The 15,395-nt window shown below is 57.2% G+C and overlaps 2 protein-coding genes across 4 annotated transcripts; both read left to right on the top strand.

Moving 5' to 3' along the window:
* Positions 1-517: 517 nt before the first annotated feature.
* Positions 518-3,496, top strand: LOC137845137 (protein phosphatase 1 regulatory subunit 3C-B-like). 2 transcript variants are annotated; one of them, XM_068662040.1, is made up of 2 exons: positions 518-1,492; positions 2,279-3,496. In XM_068662040.1, the coding sequence occupies exons 1-2, from the start codon at positions 1,365-1,367 to the stop codon at positions 3,186-3,188; spliced, it is 1,038 nt and encodes a 345-aa protein (XP_068518141.1). In that variant the 5' UTR covers positions 518-1,364; the 3' UTR covers positions 3,189-3,496. The 2 variants fall into 2 exon arrangements, with proteins under 2 accessions (XP_068518141.1, XP_068518142.1); XM_068662041.1 differs by lacking the exon at positions 518-1,492 and adding an exon at positions 2,106-2,174.
* An 83-nt stretch (positions 3,497-3,579) lies between these two features.
* GPAT4 (glycerol-3-phosphate acyltransferase 4) lies at positions 3,580-12,977 on the top strand. Of its 2 annotated transcripts, none has more exons than XM_068662038.1 (13): positions 3,580-3,650; positions 4,910-5,807; positions 8,622-8,691; positions 8,975-9,272; positions 9,451-9,525; positions 9,942-10,031; positions 10,150-10,243; positions 10,677-10,792; positions 11,022-11,077; positions 11,394-11,479; positions 11,711-11,839; positions 11,920-11,999; positions 12,598-12,977. In XM_068662038.1, exons 2-13 carry the CDS (start codon positions 5,643-5,645, stop codon positions 12,704-12,706), a joined length of 1,368 nt encoding a protein of 455 aa, XP_068518139.1. In that variant the 5' UTR covers positions 3,580-3,650; positions 4,910-5,642; the 3' UTR covers positions 12,707-12,977. The 2 variants fall into 2 exon arrangements, with proteins under 2 accessions (XP_068518139.1, XP_068518140.1); XM_068662039.1 differs by lacking the exon at positions 3,580-3,650 and adding an exon at positions 3,969-4,545.
* Positions 12,978-15,395: the final 2,418 nt, after the last annotated feature.

The following is a 15,395-nucleotide window of genomic DNA, read 5'->3' as shown; positions in this document are numbered from 1 at the left end:
GCTCCACGGTCCGCTGCTGGGCTGAAATATAGCCCCTGTTCTCTGTTCCTTCCAGGGTGCAGGTAGCTTGGTTTACTGGGTGATTAGCTTTCAATGCAAAGTAGGTGGGTGGTGGAAGAGGTCACAGAGAGGGCACTGGTGGTGAGCTGTGATTTCCCAGCTTGAGCCGGATCTACTCTCCTGAGTGCAAGAGAAAGGTGGAGCGATTGCTTTCATTAGCAGGAAGCCTCTTGCATGGCCGTGTCAACTTCCCCAGGTCACTGAAGTCGAATACGCGCTGTCAGCCTGAGAGGATGTGATGAAAGGATGGTTCTCAGGAAGAAACTGCTGGGAACTGACTCACTGCCTGCAGTATGTGTGCTTACCTGTGTGATCGAATGCAATCCTCTGGTACGCAGCCCAGCACAGCCGTGCGCAGGGTGGCCGTCTTCCCCGGGGCCCCAGCCTTGTGAAGAACCCATCCCTGGCACTTCGGTGAGCTTTCTCTGCTGCTGCTCTGGTTCGCTGTGGCTGTAGGTTGCTGTGCTGTTTGACAGAGTCTTTCCTAGAATTGAGAGGTGCCTGTATTAGAGCTGGTAGCAAGGGGGCTGTTCCTCTGAAAGCCATCAAGAAAAAAAAAGGTGATTGTTTCTTTTCTCTAGGGTATCTACAGGAAAATGATCTCACTAGCATGTAATTCAGTGAGGATGATCGTTCTTTAGTAAGTAGGAATAAATGCCTACACAAAGTCACAGTGGGAAACAGCTGGAACTTCTGCAGGGAACGTTTTGAGTGTTGAAAGGTTCAGAAGCAGACAAATTAGGAGACCATGAGGAAGAACCATTAGTTCCAGGGAAGAGGGGTTCGTTCGCTGGCATGACCCTGGGAAGATGTTGCCTGGGTTTGTAACTTGGGCAGTTGCAGCCGCAGTTAGCCATTGCAGGCGTGAGTACAACATGGCCTGTCCTCCTTCTGACCTCTGGGGAAGAATGTGACCCTGCTGTGTCCGAGGCCAGCCTCAGAAACAAGGAGCACTGCTTCCAGGGCTGGCCTGAGCCCTGCTGCCAGCCAGGGCTTCAGCTCAAGGCTTCTGGCTCAGCATGGCAGGCGTGTGCTGACAGCAGAGCTCTCTGGCCTAGCCATGGGCTTAACAGGCCCATCAGATGAATCCGTCCTGATGCTGGCCAGGTTGGGGAGCTGGTACCAGCAAGGAATTAACGCCACACGGCTCCTGCAGGCCCAGCCGGACAAGTGCATCTGGCTCCTGGTTATCCGCAAAGGGCTCTGCCGTGCTCCTCCCCAGGCAGGAGTGTCTGACCCGCAGTGACCCCAGTGCCACACGTCCTTCCAGGGGAGCACGCGGCTTTGGCTCCGGCTGTTTGCTGATGTTTTTGCTGACCGAGGCCAGGGCTGACCTGCAGATTCCTGCCGGCCACGCACAGAGTTCAGGCTCACTTCTGCTCATCCAGGGAGAGACATCTTGCACCGCGCTGAAGACGTTGAGGCAGTGGCGGTGAGAAGCCGTGTATAAATATTGATAGATGGGTTGTGTCATGAGCTGATCAAGATCTGTGCTGTCAGCAGGAAAAATCAGGTCTGCTTAACCTAAATGGCGAGACAGCTCCGGGGCGATTAGCAGGTAGCGCAGGGCAGGGGTGATCTGATTTAGGTGACAGTCCTTTCTGTCAGGGAGCCACATGTGAGCTGAGCGGTGAGGGCGGCTCTGGATGCGAGTGGCAGGCACCCCACGGCACCTGAAGCAGGGGCAGCAAGCTGCCGCGCTGGGGGCGTGCTGGTCCGGGCCGCTCGGCTCCCCTGTGACCGGGAAAGCCCCGGCAACGGCTGCCCTAAAGCCCCCTGGAAAGAGAGGGGCAGGCGGCAGTGCGAGGGGCGGGGAGGGCAGCGCTGCTCGGCCCGCGGCTGCCCCGGGCGGTGCCGTTCCGGGGCCGCTTCCCCGGGGCCCCGCCGTGCTCGGGGGCTGGGGGCGGCCGGGCTCGGCCCGCGGGTCCGGGCGGGGGGGGGGGGGGGCGGGGCCTCGCCGGCCCCGAGCCGCCATTGGTCGCTCGCGGGCGCGTCCCCGGCGCCGATTGGCTGCCGCGCGGCGTCCCGGCGGCGGGCGCTCCCACGGCCCCATTCATCGCGCGGCGCCGGCGGCGGAGGGAGCGGCGGGGCCGGGGCGCGATGAGCTGCGGAGAGTGAGCGTGGGGGGGGGCGGGAGGGAGGGAGCGGGACCGGGAGCGGGCCGGGGCCCTGCCGCCCGGCAGCCGGGGCTCACCGCCTGCCCCTTCTTCACCTCCAGGCTTTTCCAGGTGTACAGCGCGCGGGCCGTCGCCCCCCCGGCCATGCCCGTGGACCTGGCCGTGCGGCTCTGCCTGGGCCACTCGCCCCCCATCCGCAAGCTGCTGACCTCCTACGAGGAGCTGCGGGGCAGCCGGGCGCGCAAACCCCTCCGCTCCTGTCTCAACCAGAAGCTGAGCGCGGAGCACGAGCCTGAGCGGCGAGATAGCACCAAGAGCTCCAAGAGCCAGAAGAAGAAGAGGGTTGTGTTTGCCGATATGAAAGGGCTCTCGCTGACAGCCGTCCGTTTCTTCTCAAAGATCGAGGAGGACCTCTGTGATTTGCAGCACGCCCTGTCAGACCTCGCTTGCTTCCGACCCAGGCTGCGGGACTCACGCCCAGAAGTTTGCAGGTACGTGCTGGACTTCCCACAGCCCTCTTCAGACTATGCGGCTTTCCGCAGCCGCCTGCACAGCAACCTGGTCTGCCTGGAGAGCTGCCTGATCCAGGACCGTGCCCTGTCAGGGACAGTGAAGGTCAGAAACATCGAATATGAGAAGAAAGTCACAGTCCGCATCACTTTTGATGGCTGGAAGAGCTTCCGAGACATCTGCTGCCAGTACATGCACAGCACGTATGGCTCGGCTGACACAGACACCTTCTCCTTCGAGCTCTCGCTGCCTAAGTCCTCCAGCTCCCGCAGGGCCACGGAGTTCTGCATCTCCTTTCAGTGTGGGCAGAAGACCCACTGGGACAACAACCACGGGAGGAACTACAGGATCTGCCACGTGGGCGCGATCCGCCCTCCCTCCCATGCCGTGAAGAGTGCCAACGGGGCCCGGGAGCATCTTGGCACCTCCCGGGCTGCCGCCCTTGTCCTTTCTCACCTGCAGCCCTGGCGGCGCTCGGAGCCTCGCGCCCCGTACTGGTAGGGGAGCGGCGGGGGGACAGGCGGAGCTCCGTCCCTTCCCGTCCCCGTCCCCGCCGTGGTGCGGGGCTCGCCGGGGGTGCCGGCAGCGGCAGGTGCCGCTTTGTGAGCTCCTCCGCGGGACCTTCAGAGCCGGCCCTGCCCCAGCGCCCGGGGGCGCCTCCCGGCGGTCCCAGAAGGCGCCGCCGCCGCGGGAGGTGTGGACAGCGGGGACGGCCGGGGGGGGGCCGGGCTGCCGCCCCAGGGCCTCACCGGGGGGGTTCGCGGCGCGGCCGGGCTGTGACGGGCTCAATAAAGGCGGCGGGGGCTGGAGCGGCTGCGGCTCTGCGGCGGGGCGGGGCGGGGCGGGGCGGGGCGGGCCCGGCGGCGTGCGCGGCCCCGCGGTGGCGTCATCGCGCGGGGCGGGGGCGCGCACGGCACGTGGCGGGGGCGGGGCCGGGCCCGGCGGCGGCGGCGGCGGCGGCAGGTGGGTGCCCAGCGGGGTTGGAGGGGGGGGGGGCTCGGAGCGGGTCCGTCCGGGTCCGTTGGGTTCGGTTCGGGCCCGGTCCCGCTGCGGGCGGGGCGGGGCGGGGCGGTAGCGCGGGGCCAGGCCCGGCCGCGGGCCGTTGTGACCGTTAACCGGCAGCAGCGCGGCCTCCACGCCCGCTCCGGGCCGCGCCGCAGCGCCCCCGCGTGTGGGGAGGGGAGGCCCGGCCCGGCCCCGCTCCCGGCCCCGCTCCCGGCCCCGGTAAGGGTTAAGGGTGAGGCGCCGTCCGCCCCCGGCTCCGTACGGGGTGGGCCCAGAGGCCGTGGCCGAACGGGGGGCGGCGGGGGGCGGGGCTGCCCGCCCCGGGGAGCCGCCGGTACGGTACGGAACGGGCACCGCGTGCCTGGGGCCGGGGCGGGGCTGCTCCGTTCCCCGGGGGAACAGAGGGCAGCGGAGGGGCCGCCCGGCCCCTGCCCGGCCCCTGCCCGGCCCCTGCCCCCCTGCGCTTCCCAAGTGCCCGTCCTCGGGCCCAGGCCCGTGCCCTCCGGTGGCAGGCGAGGGCAGCGTCCCCCGGGCGTTCTCCCCTGGGCTCTTCCCAGCAGCCGGCGTTGGCCTCCCACGTGCCCGCTGCGCCAGGGGCATCGCCTGCCGAGAGCCCTGCTGCCGGGTGTTGACCTTTGCCTGGTCCCCGTGCCCCAGCGCGTTCCGCTGTGGCTAATCATCCGCAGTAATTCTTGCCTTGGGCTAAGTTCCTGCCATGAACTGTCCGTGAGGCAGCAGGGGGGGAGCCGCGCCCCAGGAACCTGTGTATGGGAGCAGAGGAAGTGATTCCTGCCCAGGAAGCTGGGGCCCGGCTGGCTCCCTGCTCTGGGATTCCTGCGACATGAGAGGGGCGGTAAGGTCGCTGGCGCTCCGTGGAATCCTCTGTCACTCCATTGGCTCCTTTCCTGTATTTGGGAGCTGCTTACGGAGCCTGCTGACATCCTGCGCTCTGAGGGTGGTTCTAGCAGCTGCTCAGGCTGGGCTTTGGATGGGAGGAAGGTGCAGCACACACATCAGTGGCGGTGCCAGGCAGTAGCTGGAGTGGCGGCCTGAGTCCGCTGTGCCCGAGGAGCTGCTCGGGGTGAGGTGTCCTCAGCCTGAGCCCTGCCTCTGACAGCTCAGAGCCCGCTGTGCCTGGCCTCCCGCCACCCTCTCCATGTTGATGTCTCTCGGAGTTGTGCGGCTTGCCTGACTTCGGTTTCTCTTTCCTCTGCTAGTGCTGGTGACATGCGAGTGCCTGGTCTGCCAAGAAGCCAACTCGCTGTTTGAAGAGTTTTCCAGGGACACAAGCTTCATTTGAGTCTGTTACGACCCTTCAATGTGAGTGGATGCGCAGGGCCTCTGGAATTAAACTTGTTACAGGCGTCATGCAAGGGTCTGAGCCAGTGCCTGCGTCCTCGCGGAAAGAACAGCAATAGCTCCACGCTCAGTAGGCTCCTGCAAGTGCCACCTCCCTCGATCTCCTCCAATGCAGACTCAGGGATGGACTCCACCTTGTCCCCGTGAGGAGATACCGTACGCTCTCGGCAGCCAGAGGGGAATTCTACTGCTGGCGTCTTCACAAGCTGCCCCACAGTGGAACTTGCTCAGCAGCACCTTGGGAGATCCGTTCACACAGCTTCACGCCAGTACTTGCTGCAGACCCATGGAGGAACTTGCTCGTATGCTACATCTCCTTTGAGCTCCTCAGCCTGCACTGTTTGGACTCACCGGGGCTCCTGGCAGTCTGTTTGCTTGTTTTCCCAACCGCTCTCCCTGATCCTGTTGCATTCCCTCTCTTGCAGAGCCCAAAAAAGATGTGAACTTTGGAATGGGGTCTGTGAGCAGCTGCGGACTCGGTACATGTGTAAGACTTTTGCTGAATAATAGCAGGACTGGTTAACTGCTGTGGGCAGCCTTTCTGCCTGGCTGTGGGGGCGCAGGGCACCAGCCTTGCTTAGGCCCTTCACCATGTTCCTCCTGCTCCCCTTTGACAGCCTGGTCGTTAATCTCTTGGGGATTTCCATAACTGTCCTCTTCACTCTGCTTCTGGTTTTCATCATTGTGCCAGCAATTTTTGGAGTCTCCTTTGGCATCCGCAAGGTTTACATGAAAACATTATTAAAGATTTTTCAGGTAAGTCATGTTCTCAACATTTTGAGTGTTGGAGGGCAATTACAGGGGTCTCGTCAAGCACAGTTGTGCTGGGAGGAGAGGCTTTTGCCCCTCAGCAGAACACCGAAGGTGGCTGGGGCGGGAGGTTGGTTTGCTGGTGACGCACTGCTGCCAGCTGACCCGCAGGAGTCATCTCAGCCAAACACAATTTATTGGACTAATGATCACGGGCTGGTCTTTTTTTTTCCTGTAATTAAGCCACGAAGTCTTCAGACAAGTAGTAGGGCAGGACAGCGCAGGCAGTCGGTATGCAGATAGTGCCGCCGTCCTGTGCAGCTGCAGATGTGCTGGGAGGAGGCGTGTGCTCGGAAGGGTTAACGTCCCAGACGAGGCTGGGCGCTGCTGCAGTTTGATGTGGAAGGAAGCCAAAAGGGGTGTAGGGCATGGTGGGGAGGGACGGGGCTGCAGGCAGTGGGCTGCTTATCTCTGGTACATTTGGATGAAGCAAAGGCAGCGAGGCGGGACTTTGTGTGCTGTGAACCCTGAGCAGTCTGTGGCCAGAACCCAGAACTTTCAAGACCTTTCTGTCCTGGGGCCAGAACCCAGAACTTTCAAGACCTTTCTGTCCTGGGGCGCCGCCTGCTTATCTGCCAAGCCCAGCAGCCACATTTGTACCTGCAGCCTGAGGACACCCAGCAACCCTCACTGCCCCTCTGGACACCAAGAAGCCAAGTGGAATTTTCCAGCGTGGGGTTATGCTGTTTCCCTGCCTGCCTTTGCAGACCTATTTTCTGAGCTATCTTACCCAGAACCTCTCCTTGAATCAAGTCCCTGATGAACCCAGAATTTTTGTCAAACTCCCAATAGATAAAACCCAAACCACCCCACGCTGCCAGCCCAGGGAAAAGGAAGAGGGTTGTCTTGTGCTTAGCAGGGAAGTTTCAGACTCTTACATGTGTAGTTCAGACCTCTGCAGTGTTTGGTGGTGCTGCTGCTGCCTGAGCAGGGCTGATTGCTCCTGGGACGATCTCTGGACTTGGGAGGGCAGCCCTGTGCGTGAGTGGGAGTCCCAGGGCGTTGTGCAGGGCTGCATTAACACAGCTGTCTGAAAGCCTGGCTTCAAACTTAGTGACTGAACTGAGAGAAAAAATACAGAAGAGTTTTGTTTTATCCAAAATGGAACATTTCACTGGCCTTTTTTTTTTTATTATTATTTTATTTTCTCCTTTCCTTTCTTTAATTCAGTTCTGGAACATTTACTCTCAACGCATGTTTTGGTGTTCAATTTTGAAACTGTTTTTCTGAAAAGACTTTGAAATCTACTTCAGCTTTTATCAAAGGATCTTTGTAGTGGGAGAGAAGAGCACTCTGGCAGAACTGCCCACAGATTGATGGAAAACTCAGCGACTGGGGCTGGTCACTGGGATGTGTACGCCTGGGGAGCGTTATTCACAAGAAATATTTTCCGGACTCTCAAGGCCAGTGTTGCAAACCTGAGTCCGGCAACCTGCGGGGCCCACCCAGGGTGCTGGGGCCTGGGATGGCAGCCACACACCTGAGCTGGTGCTGAGGGGACTTGCCTGGTGCTCCCTGGGTGTCCGTCTGGGTTTTCTGCCACCACGGTCTCTATCCAGAGGGAGATGTGCTGGGCTGGCCAGGAGCGCCTTCTCAGGCTTCCCAGCTCCTGCTGGGTCAGAGCTCCTCTTCTGACTTCTGGGATGGCAGCTTCTGGGCAATCTTCTGCAGTCCTGCAGTTCCTTCTGCCGGCAGAGGAAGCTGCTGAATGAGCTAGACTCCTCACCCACAATTAGTATTCCCGCATCACTGCCTCTCATCTGGTGGTGTTGGGGCTGAGGCTGGGAACCATACAGTTCCCAGCAGCTTCTGCTCCTTCACAGGTCCCTGACGGAGCAGCTACCTTGGAGCAATGAGCACGTTGCACAAGTTTGCCTTCGTGAGCTTCTCCCAGGCTTGTCTAATGCAGGAGTGACACTGGGCTGGGTACTTGGAGGGCAGGCAGGAGGGCCGGTCAGAAATCCAGCCTGCAGTTTTTCCTGGTTCCCTTGAGAAGCAGCTGAGAAAAGAGATTTCCGTGGGTGCCAAGCAGTCTGGGCATGGGATGTGGCTGCGGGAGCACTGTCTGAGGTGTCTGCTGCTGCTCTTTTGGCCTGAGAAGCAGTAGCAGGTGATAGCTGAACTGGGGAGGGAGGCAAGGATCTCCTGCCCTCGTGCGACTGGCCTGATGTGTACAGCAGCAACCTGAAAACACGTTGTCTGCTTTGAGTTTGGAGGAAATCAGGACTGGAAAATAGTGCCAGTCCCGTGACCTGCTTCCGGAGCCCTGCCACGTCCTGCCCCAGCACGAGGGCCTGCGGGCTGCAGGGCCCCCTGGAGGCTGGGCAGTGGCAGCCACGTGCAAGCTACGGCAGAGCCTGCAGGACGGGGGCTGCAGAAAATCCTGCTGTGCCATCTCACCACTGAGCACTCTTCCATCTGCTGGTGCTCACTCTTTGCTGGGGCTCTGCTGTGTAGAATGGCACGCTCGTGTGTGCATGTTAAGGCTTTCCTAGGTGCTGCTCACCTCCCCAGCAGTCCTCTTGCCCCACTGCAGACAAATATCTGCTCTGGGAACTTTCTTCCCACCCCAGTCTCTGCTTCTCCCTCAGTTCGGTTGCGTGTTCATGACTCTCATTCAGTTCTGTACAGAAGCCTTCTGCCTTCATCTCCTCTTTTCCCCTTACCTGTGGTCTTCCCTGAAAGCCAACTGGAAAACGGGCATTCTGAAGGGGAGCTGCAGGCTTTGGCAGTCTTGAATGCCATGTGTGTCTCTTGCAGTGGGCAACCCTGAGAATAGAGCGTGGTGCCAAGGAGAAGAACCACCCGTTATACAAGCCCTATGTCAATGGTAAGATCGTGCCCCGCGTGGGTACACACCAAGTTCAAATTTCTGTATGGGAGCTGTGGTAAATGTGTCTGTGAGCAGCCGAGGTAGGGTGGGAAACCCTCTCCCTGCAGGTGGAGCAGCGGGGTGGCTGTGGAGAGATCAGGTGCATGAGGCACCTAGAGCTTGCTTCATGTCTAGGTAGCTGGGAGGACTGGTTTGTTCCTGGCTGGGCTGGAGGAGGGAAGGGAAACCCTGGCTCTCAGCTGTCTTTGAGCTTTGCTCAGCTGCCCGTGGCCTCTTACAGGTATCATTGCGAAAGAGCCAACATCTCTGGAAGAGGAGATCAAGGAGATCCGCCGGAGTGGCAGTGGCAAAGCCCTGGACACCCCTGAGTTTGAGCTCTCAGATATCTTCTATTTCTGCCGCAAAGGCATCGAGACCATCATGGATGATGAAGTGACCAAGAGGTTTTCAGCTGAAGAGCTGGAGTCCTGGAATCTGCTCAGCAGGACCAACTACAACTTCCATTACATCAGCCTGCGCCTCACTGTTCTCTGGGGACTGGGTGTTCTCATCCGCTACTGCTTCCTGCTGCCCCTCAGGTGAGTGCTGCTGCGCAGCGTGCCCGTGAGGTGGTGCTGCGGGCTGTCGCTGCTGCAGCAGGTGCAGCTGGTCCTCAAGTCCCGTGGACCCTGGTCAGCACGATCAGGAGGGACGGGCAGGTGCTGTGCAGGGCCTGTGGCCTGGCTTTGCTAGCATGCAACTTCCCTCTTTCTGCAGGATAGCCCTGGCGTTTACTGGCATCAGTTTGTTGGTGACTGGCACTACAGTCGTGGGATATTTGCCAAATGGAAGGTGAGTTGGTCTTGGAGAGAAGAAGGGATGGGGCAGCTCCGTGGGCCATTTGAGACCCAGTGATCCAGAATGTTTCTTGAAAGGCCTGGCTGTTCTGCCTGCTGCAGGCGAGGCGCAGAGTCCTGGCATCTGTAGCCTGTCAGGAACAGACACGCTGTAATTTTAAACAAAGGACCTAAATACGAACATTAAGCCCCTTGGTGGGTCTCTCAGCCCTGGGCTCTGAACAGAATAAAACCAGAAGAGAACGAAGGCCTAAGCGTGCTTCTTGGGCATTATCAGTCAGTGGTCATAAGCTGACAGCAAACCCCAGCGGGAGATATGTTTCTGCAGTTGGATCTCATGGCCTGAGCCAGCTGGGCCAAGTGGCACCATCACAGGGAGCTGGGGGTGATAGTTTCTGTTCTGGGCCGCAGGTGTAAAGAGTTCCTCAGCAAGCACGTCCACCTGATGTGCTACCGGATCTGCGTGCGTGCCCTCACAGCCATCATCACCTACCACGACCGGTAAGGAAGCGCTGCCTGCTGCAGACCGTCCTTCCCCTCCAGCCGCTCCGTGCTGTGCCTCTTGCAGGCCTCCCTCTTTGTTCCTCTGCCCTCATCTGTGTCTTTGTTTTGCATTTAGAGAAAACAGACCCCGAAACGGAGGCATCTGCGTGGCCAATCACACATCCCCCATTGACGTGATCATCCTTGCCAGCGATGGCTACTATGCAATGGTAAGGTCTGTGCCCCAGCTCTGCCTGCTGAGGCCTGGCCAGATGTATTTTTGGAGCAGCAAGTATATTGCATGGGGCAAGTTGTGGGCAGAAAGAGGCTTTTGCACACGCAGAACTGCATGAACTCTCAGACCCTGTGCACTGATACCCTGTTGCGTTGCTTTCCAGCAAGTTTGCCTGGAATTCAGAGCACCAAGGCATTCTGGCCACTGCTTTGCAAGGAGAGTTCTTGGCTTTGCTCTTTATGGAAGAGCAAGCTACATCCTCAGCTTGGCCACCCTGGGGCTTGCCGCATCTTTCCAGTCAGAGCCTCTCAGCCTTACCGGGACAGGGGTGGAAAGATGAACCTCAGCTTGGCTGTGAAGCTGTAGGAGCTGCCTTGGCCTTCAAGTGTGCCCAGGTCTTGTAACTTGTGTCTTCTCATGCTGTTCAGGTGGGTCAAATCCACGGCGGGCTGATGGGTGTGATACAGAGAGCCATGGTGAAGGCTTGCCCCCACGTCTGGTTTGAACGCTCAGAGGTCAAAGACCGTCACCTCGTCGCCAAAAGGTGTGACAGTTGCTAGCTGCAGGGAGAGGTCTGGAGGCTGGGAAAGGCAGGGGGCTGCCCTCTTCCCTTGGGTGAGGACAGTGCCTCTCCTCGTGGGTGTTGGGAGAGTGTGGCAGTGTCACTGGCATCCAGATAGTCCTCGGTGACTGAAGGATAAGCGCTGTGTGCTGTATGGGTTGCTAGGACAGCCCCTGTGCCATGTGCTAATTGGTGACACTCTTCTGTTTAGGCTTACAGAGCACGTCCAGGACAAGAGCAAACTGCCTATTCTTATCTTTCCAGAAGGTGAGTCATGGAGAGAAGCCCCTGGTGGAGAGGGCGTGCGGGGACAGCACCCTGGTTATGTGACTTCCTTGCTTGTGCAGCCAAGGGCCTTGAGAGCCTTCAGTGAGGCAAAAGGAGCATTATAATTTTAGAACTGAGCCCGGAATGCAGAAGTCATATATGATGTCTTAGTGATGCTGCACCTCCTGTGCACCCAGAGAGCAGGGTTTGGAGTGAGTGTTAGGGGTCAGCTGCTGGATGCCTGTAGGTGTATAGCTTAGACCCCTGAACTGACTTTGCAAGGGGAAGTTGAGAAGATTGTGCTTGCCTTTAACAGGAACCTGCATCAACAACACGTCTGTGATGATGTTCAAAAAGGGGAGCTTTGAAATTGGGGCCACAGTTTACCCTGTAGCCATCAAGGTATGAGAAAGCAAACATTCTTACAGCAGAAGTAGCCCTCTGCATGAGAGCTGGGTCATAGTGGCTCAGACTTGGCACTGATGGGTCAGCAGCCTGGTCTGAGGGCGTGGGGACACAAGTTACTTCATGTGGTGCGCTGGGGAGGGCTGGCCTACAGCTGGGCTTTGGGGAGAACTCGGAGCCTCAGGGAGGGCACATCCTCTGCCTGACTTTCATGAACTGCCTCTGTAGTACGATCCACAGTTTGGAGATGCCTTTTGGAACAGCAGCAAATACGGCATGGTAACCTACCTCCTCAGGATGATGACCAGCTGGGCCATTGTCTGCAGTGTCTGGTACTTGCCCCCGATGACCAGGCAGGTAAGTAAGCTGAGCCTGCCCTACCCGATCCACTGCAGGGCTGCCCTTTTCTTCTGCTGCATGGTGTCATTTTCCCACAGCCTGAAGAGGACGCTGTCCAGTTTGCCAATCGAGTGAAGTCAGCCATTGCCAGGCAGGGAGGCCTTGTGGATCTGCTCTGGTGAGTCCAGGCAGGCTTTTCTCTTCCTGGTGCTAGGGTTCCTTGCTCCTGGGTCCTGGTAAGTGTGTGTGGGCTGCAGAGCTACGTTCGTTTCTTGCATTGGGCAGATAAGGCCTATGGAGAAATGGAGATACATCTCCAAAACTGCTGCTCTGTAGTCAGGACCCAAATCTTTCCTTCTTCTGTGTGTGCTGGTCACCAGAGCTTCATTCTATGATTCTGGCTTGCACTTAGATGCCCTTGTTCTTCTTGATGCTGCTAGCAAAACAGGTGGATCTTGAGAACCTCTCTTGTCAGGCACTAAGATCGTCAGAGCCTCAGAGGTGGAGGGCCTCTGCAGGCGCTGTGCTGGTTTCAGAGCACCTCACACTGACAAGAGCTGCCATGTAGAGCCCTGTGCAGCGCCATGGGTGCCACTCCTGGCAAAGCAAGGTGTGAAAGAAACTCCCCTTGGGGACAGTCAGCCTGCAGTGTGTCTTGGCAGCCCGAGGTACAAGTGCAGCTGTCCGGCCGGTGTGGGACCTGCTGCTCTGAGAAGCCCCAACGGAGGTGTCAGTGCACACCTGTAGCTCCACTGAGCGTATGACTCTCTTCACAGGGATGGAGGTCTGAAGAGGGAGAAGGTGAAAGATACGTTCAAGGAGGAGCAACAGAAACTCTACAGCAAAATGATTGTAGGCAACCATGAAGACCGGAGCCGCTCCTGAGCCCTCTGCCTCCAGCACTGATACTGGGCCCGGTCAGAGCCCTCTGCCTCCAGCACGAGCCAGGGCTTGTCTGAAGCAGCTCTCTGTGTTTGGACTTTGGCTGCTCCAGAGCTGCTTGGACTTGCTTGTTAATTCTCTGGCTTTTTCCCGGGGGCACTGTTATTGCCCAGAGTCTTCTCGCCCTGGCAGCTCTTGGCAAAGATGCCTTCTTGTTACTGTTACAGTGAAGCCCCTTGCAGGGGCAATATTAAATGAAACACTTCTGGTGTCATATGCTTCCATGTGGTGTTCACAGGCTCGGGGGAGGGCTGGTGTGTTGATGTGCATGTGTCAGTCACAAGTCTCCCACAGCACAGAAACTGGTGAGCTGCACTGAGATTAGCTGCCTTGACAACCAAACGGTTCTTATGAGCCTGTGCCTCTCCTGTCCATGGCACAAAACCCATGGAACCAATATGTGGTCTCACCATTTCCAGCTTTACCTTCACAAGGAGAAACCTTTCCTCTTCCTTTTGCTACCCTCCTGCCATTACCTGACCACTGCTTCTTCAGCATCTGAGTAACAGCCTGTTTGCTGGGGTTGCTCCAGCGGTGAGGATCATCCTCCTTGGAAGCCTCCATCTGTCCCCTACAAGCCGCCAGGCAGTTGTTGCTGATGCAGGCTCCTAATAAATCTGTGTGTGCTGTGGTGGGAGCCCAGGGTGGGCAGGAGGCTCCCTAGCTGGGGCAGGAGATCCCCTTTCAAACGTCTCCCAAGGAAGATGTTGAGATCTGGTCGTGATGTGCACCAACTTGCACGTTTATAGATTTGGTTTGTTGCAAGGAAGTAGAAATCTTGTTCTGGAGGTGGTACCCTTTCCAGCTCCGTGAGTGTATTATTCAGTAAAGCAACTAGTATTTGAGCATTTATCCTGTGTACTTTCCAGTTATCCGTATGGTCCTACAAACTTTAGCACTTTAGTTGGGTGCTCTGCCTGCTCTTACACGCTGTTTCACTGCTACCCCCAGAAGCCCACTTGCAGTTGCTAGAGCATTAGAGGAGGTGATCTCAAAATCCTCCTTTGCGCCCTGAGGGGCGGTTGCTGAGCAAGGGCAGCTGACGCCTTGCAGGTCAGGACAGCCTGGTGAGAGTCCTTAAATAAAAGTTTCTCTGAACAAGCTCCCTCTATGGATTCAAGGTAGTTTCCTTTCTGCTTGTTTTTATATCAAGAAAGAGGCAGAGAAAAGAAAGCAAGAGAAAGAAACGCGAATTCCCCTAACCTTTCCCGAAACATACTGTGCACACCCTCCCGTTACTCAGTTGTGTGCCACCTTCCAGCTTTGTGTTGTTACTGTGTTTGAAACTATTATTTTGGGTCAGTTAGGGGATCTTGACCTGTGCAAGCAGGGTATGCCTGAAGCACGGGGTGTCCCCATAAGAGAAACCCTACTTTCCCCCATGTGCTATTTTTCAGCTGTCCTAGGACCATGAACTTATGCACAGATATCATAAAATCTTCTCAGTACAATACCTGAGAGGAGACAGTCCTTCTTCCAATGATGTAAAACTACACTTAACAGCATATGATCTATTAAAATGTAATTACGGGAAATATTTCTGTACCAAACGGATTCACCTTTGCTTCTTGCAGTGATCAAAACATGATCCTGCATAAACATGCACACAGACACAGTCCATGAATAAACGTGGGGTTCAGTTATCAGTGATCTGTTACACATGATCCCCATTAACACCAGCATCACCAGTAGAAACCACACTCTTCTCATTTGCTGATGGAGATACCTTTATTGGCCCCAGGCTTTTCATTATTGCCCCAATTTCATATTCTCTTCTGTCTAAAGTCAGATATGGCAACTGGTGTAAGGGAAGAAAAAAATAAAATGAAGAAAGTCTGGTTTATTTCCATTTCCACCAAAGATATTAAAACAAAAGCAGCTGAAGCCAAGCAGTGGACAGTTAGCAGCATCTACAGGGTTGAAATTAATTGCTTTTGCTCTTGTACTACCAAAGGAAGACAAGGTAACAGCTTGCTAATAGGTACCTGAGGCCGCTCCTGCAGGAGTTCATAGTGGTGGTAAGGAGCTATTCACCAGTAGTTTAGTTTACCAGACTCACCCTTAGCAGCCGTTCACCAGTCCTCCATCCGTATTTCTTAGCTGATGGGGCTATTGCTTTGCTACTTAAAAAGAAATAAATAAAGAAAGTAACCTTTCTTGTCAGTTTTTGTTGGCAGGCAGTGTTTGATCACCAACTTTTAGATGTATGAGAACTGGTGGCTATAACATACATGCTGGGGGAGCTAACGCTTCGGTTCCCAAGGGGGGCTGTGCTGTCCTGTAGCACTCTCCTGTACCATTTAACCACAACACTTCGCTATCTGTATTTGCTCCGGTTCCTGCTAGAGTCAGATCCATGCCCAAAAGGTTGCTGCCGGCCTCGTGGCTGCCATGGTAGCCTCTGACCAGCCCCAGCCCTGCCCAGATGAGTGCTGCTGCTCTGGCCCCAGGGCTCGCAAAGCTTTTCCCTGCCCCAGGGCCCACTTGGCCCAAACCCCAGCACCGTGCCCTGGCCTGAGCGACTCTGGAGCGTGCACGAGACCCAGAGCGCTGCAGGCTCCGGGCTGCACTGTGCTCTCTGGGTGCCCCTGGGCTGAGCTGCACTGGGCTCAGCACATCGCTGCCCAGCCTG

The sequence above is a fragment of the Anas acuta genome, chromosome 27 (genome assembly GCF_963932015.1).
Source record: "Anas acuta chromosome 27, bAnaAcu1.1, whole genome shotgun sequence".
Lineage (NCBI taxonomy): Eukaryota > Metazoa > Chordata > Aves > Anseriformes > Anatidae > Anas > Anas acuta.
The sequence above is the reverse complement of the archived record's forward strand: the minus strand, read 5'-3'. Positions and strand labels throughout refer to the sequence as shown.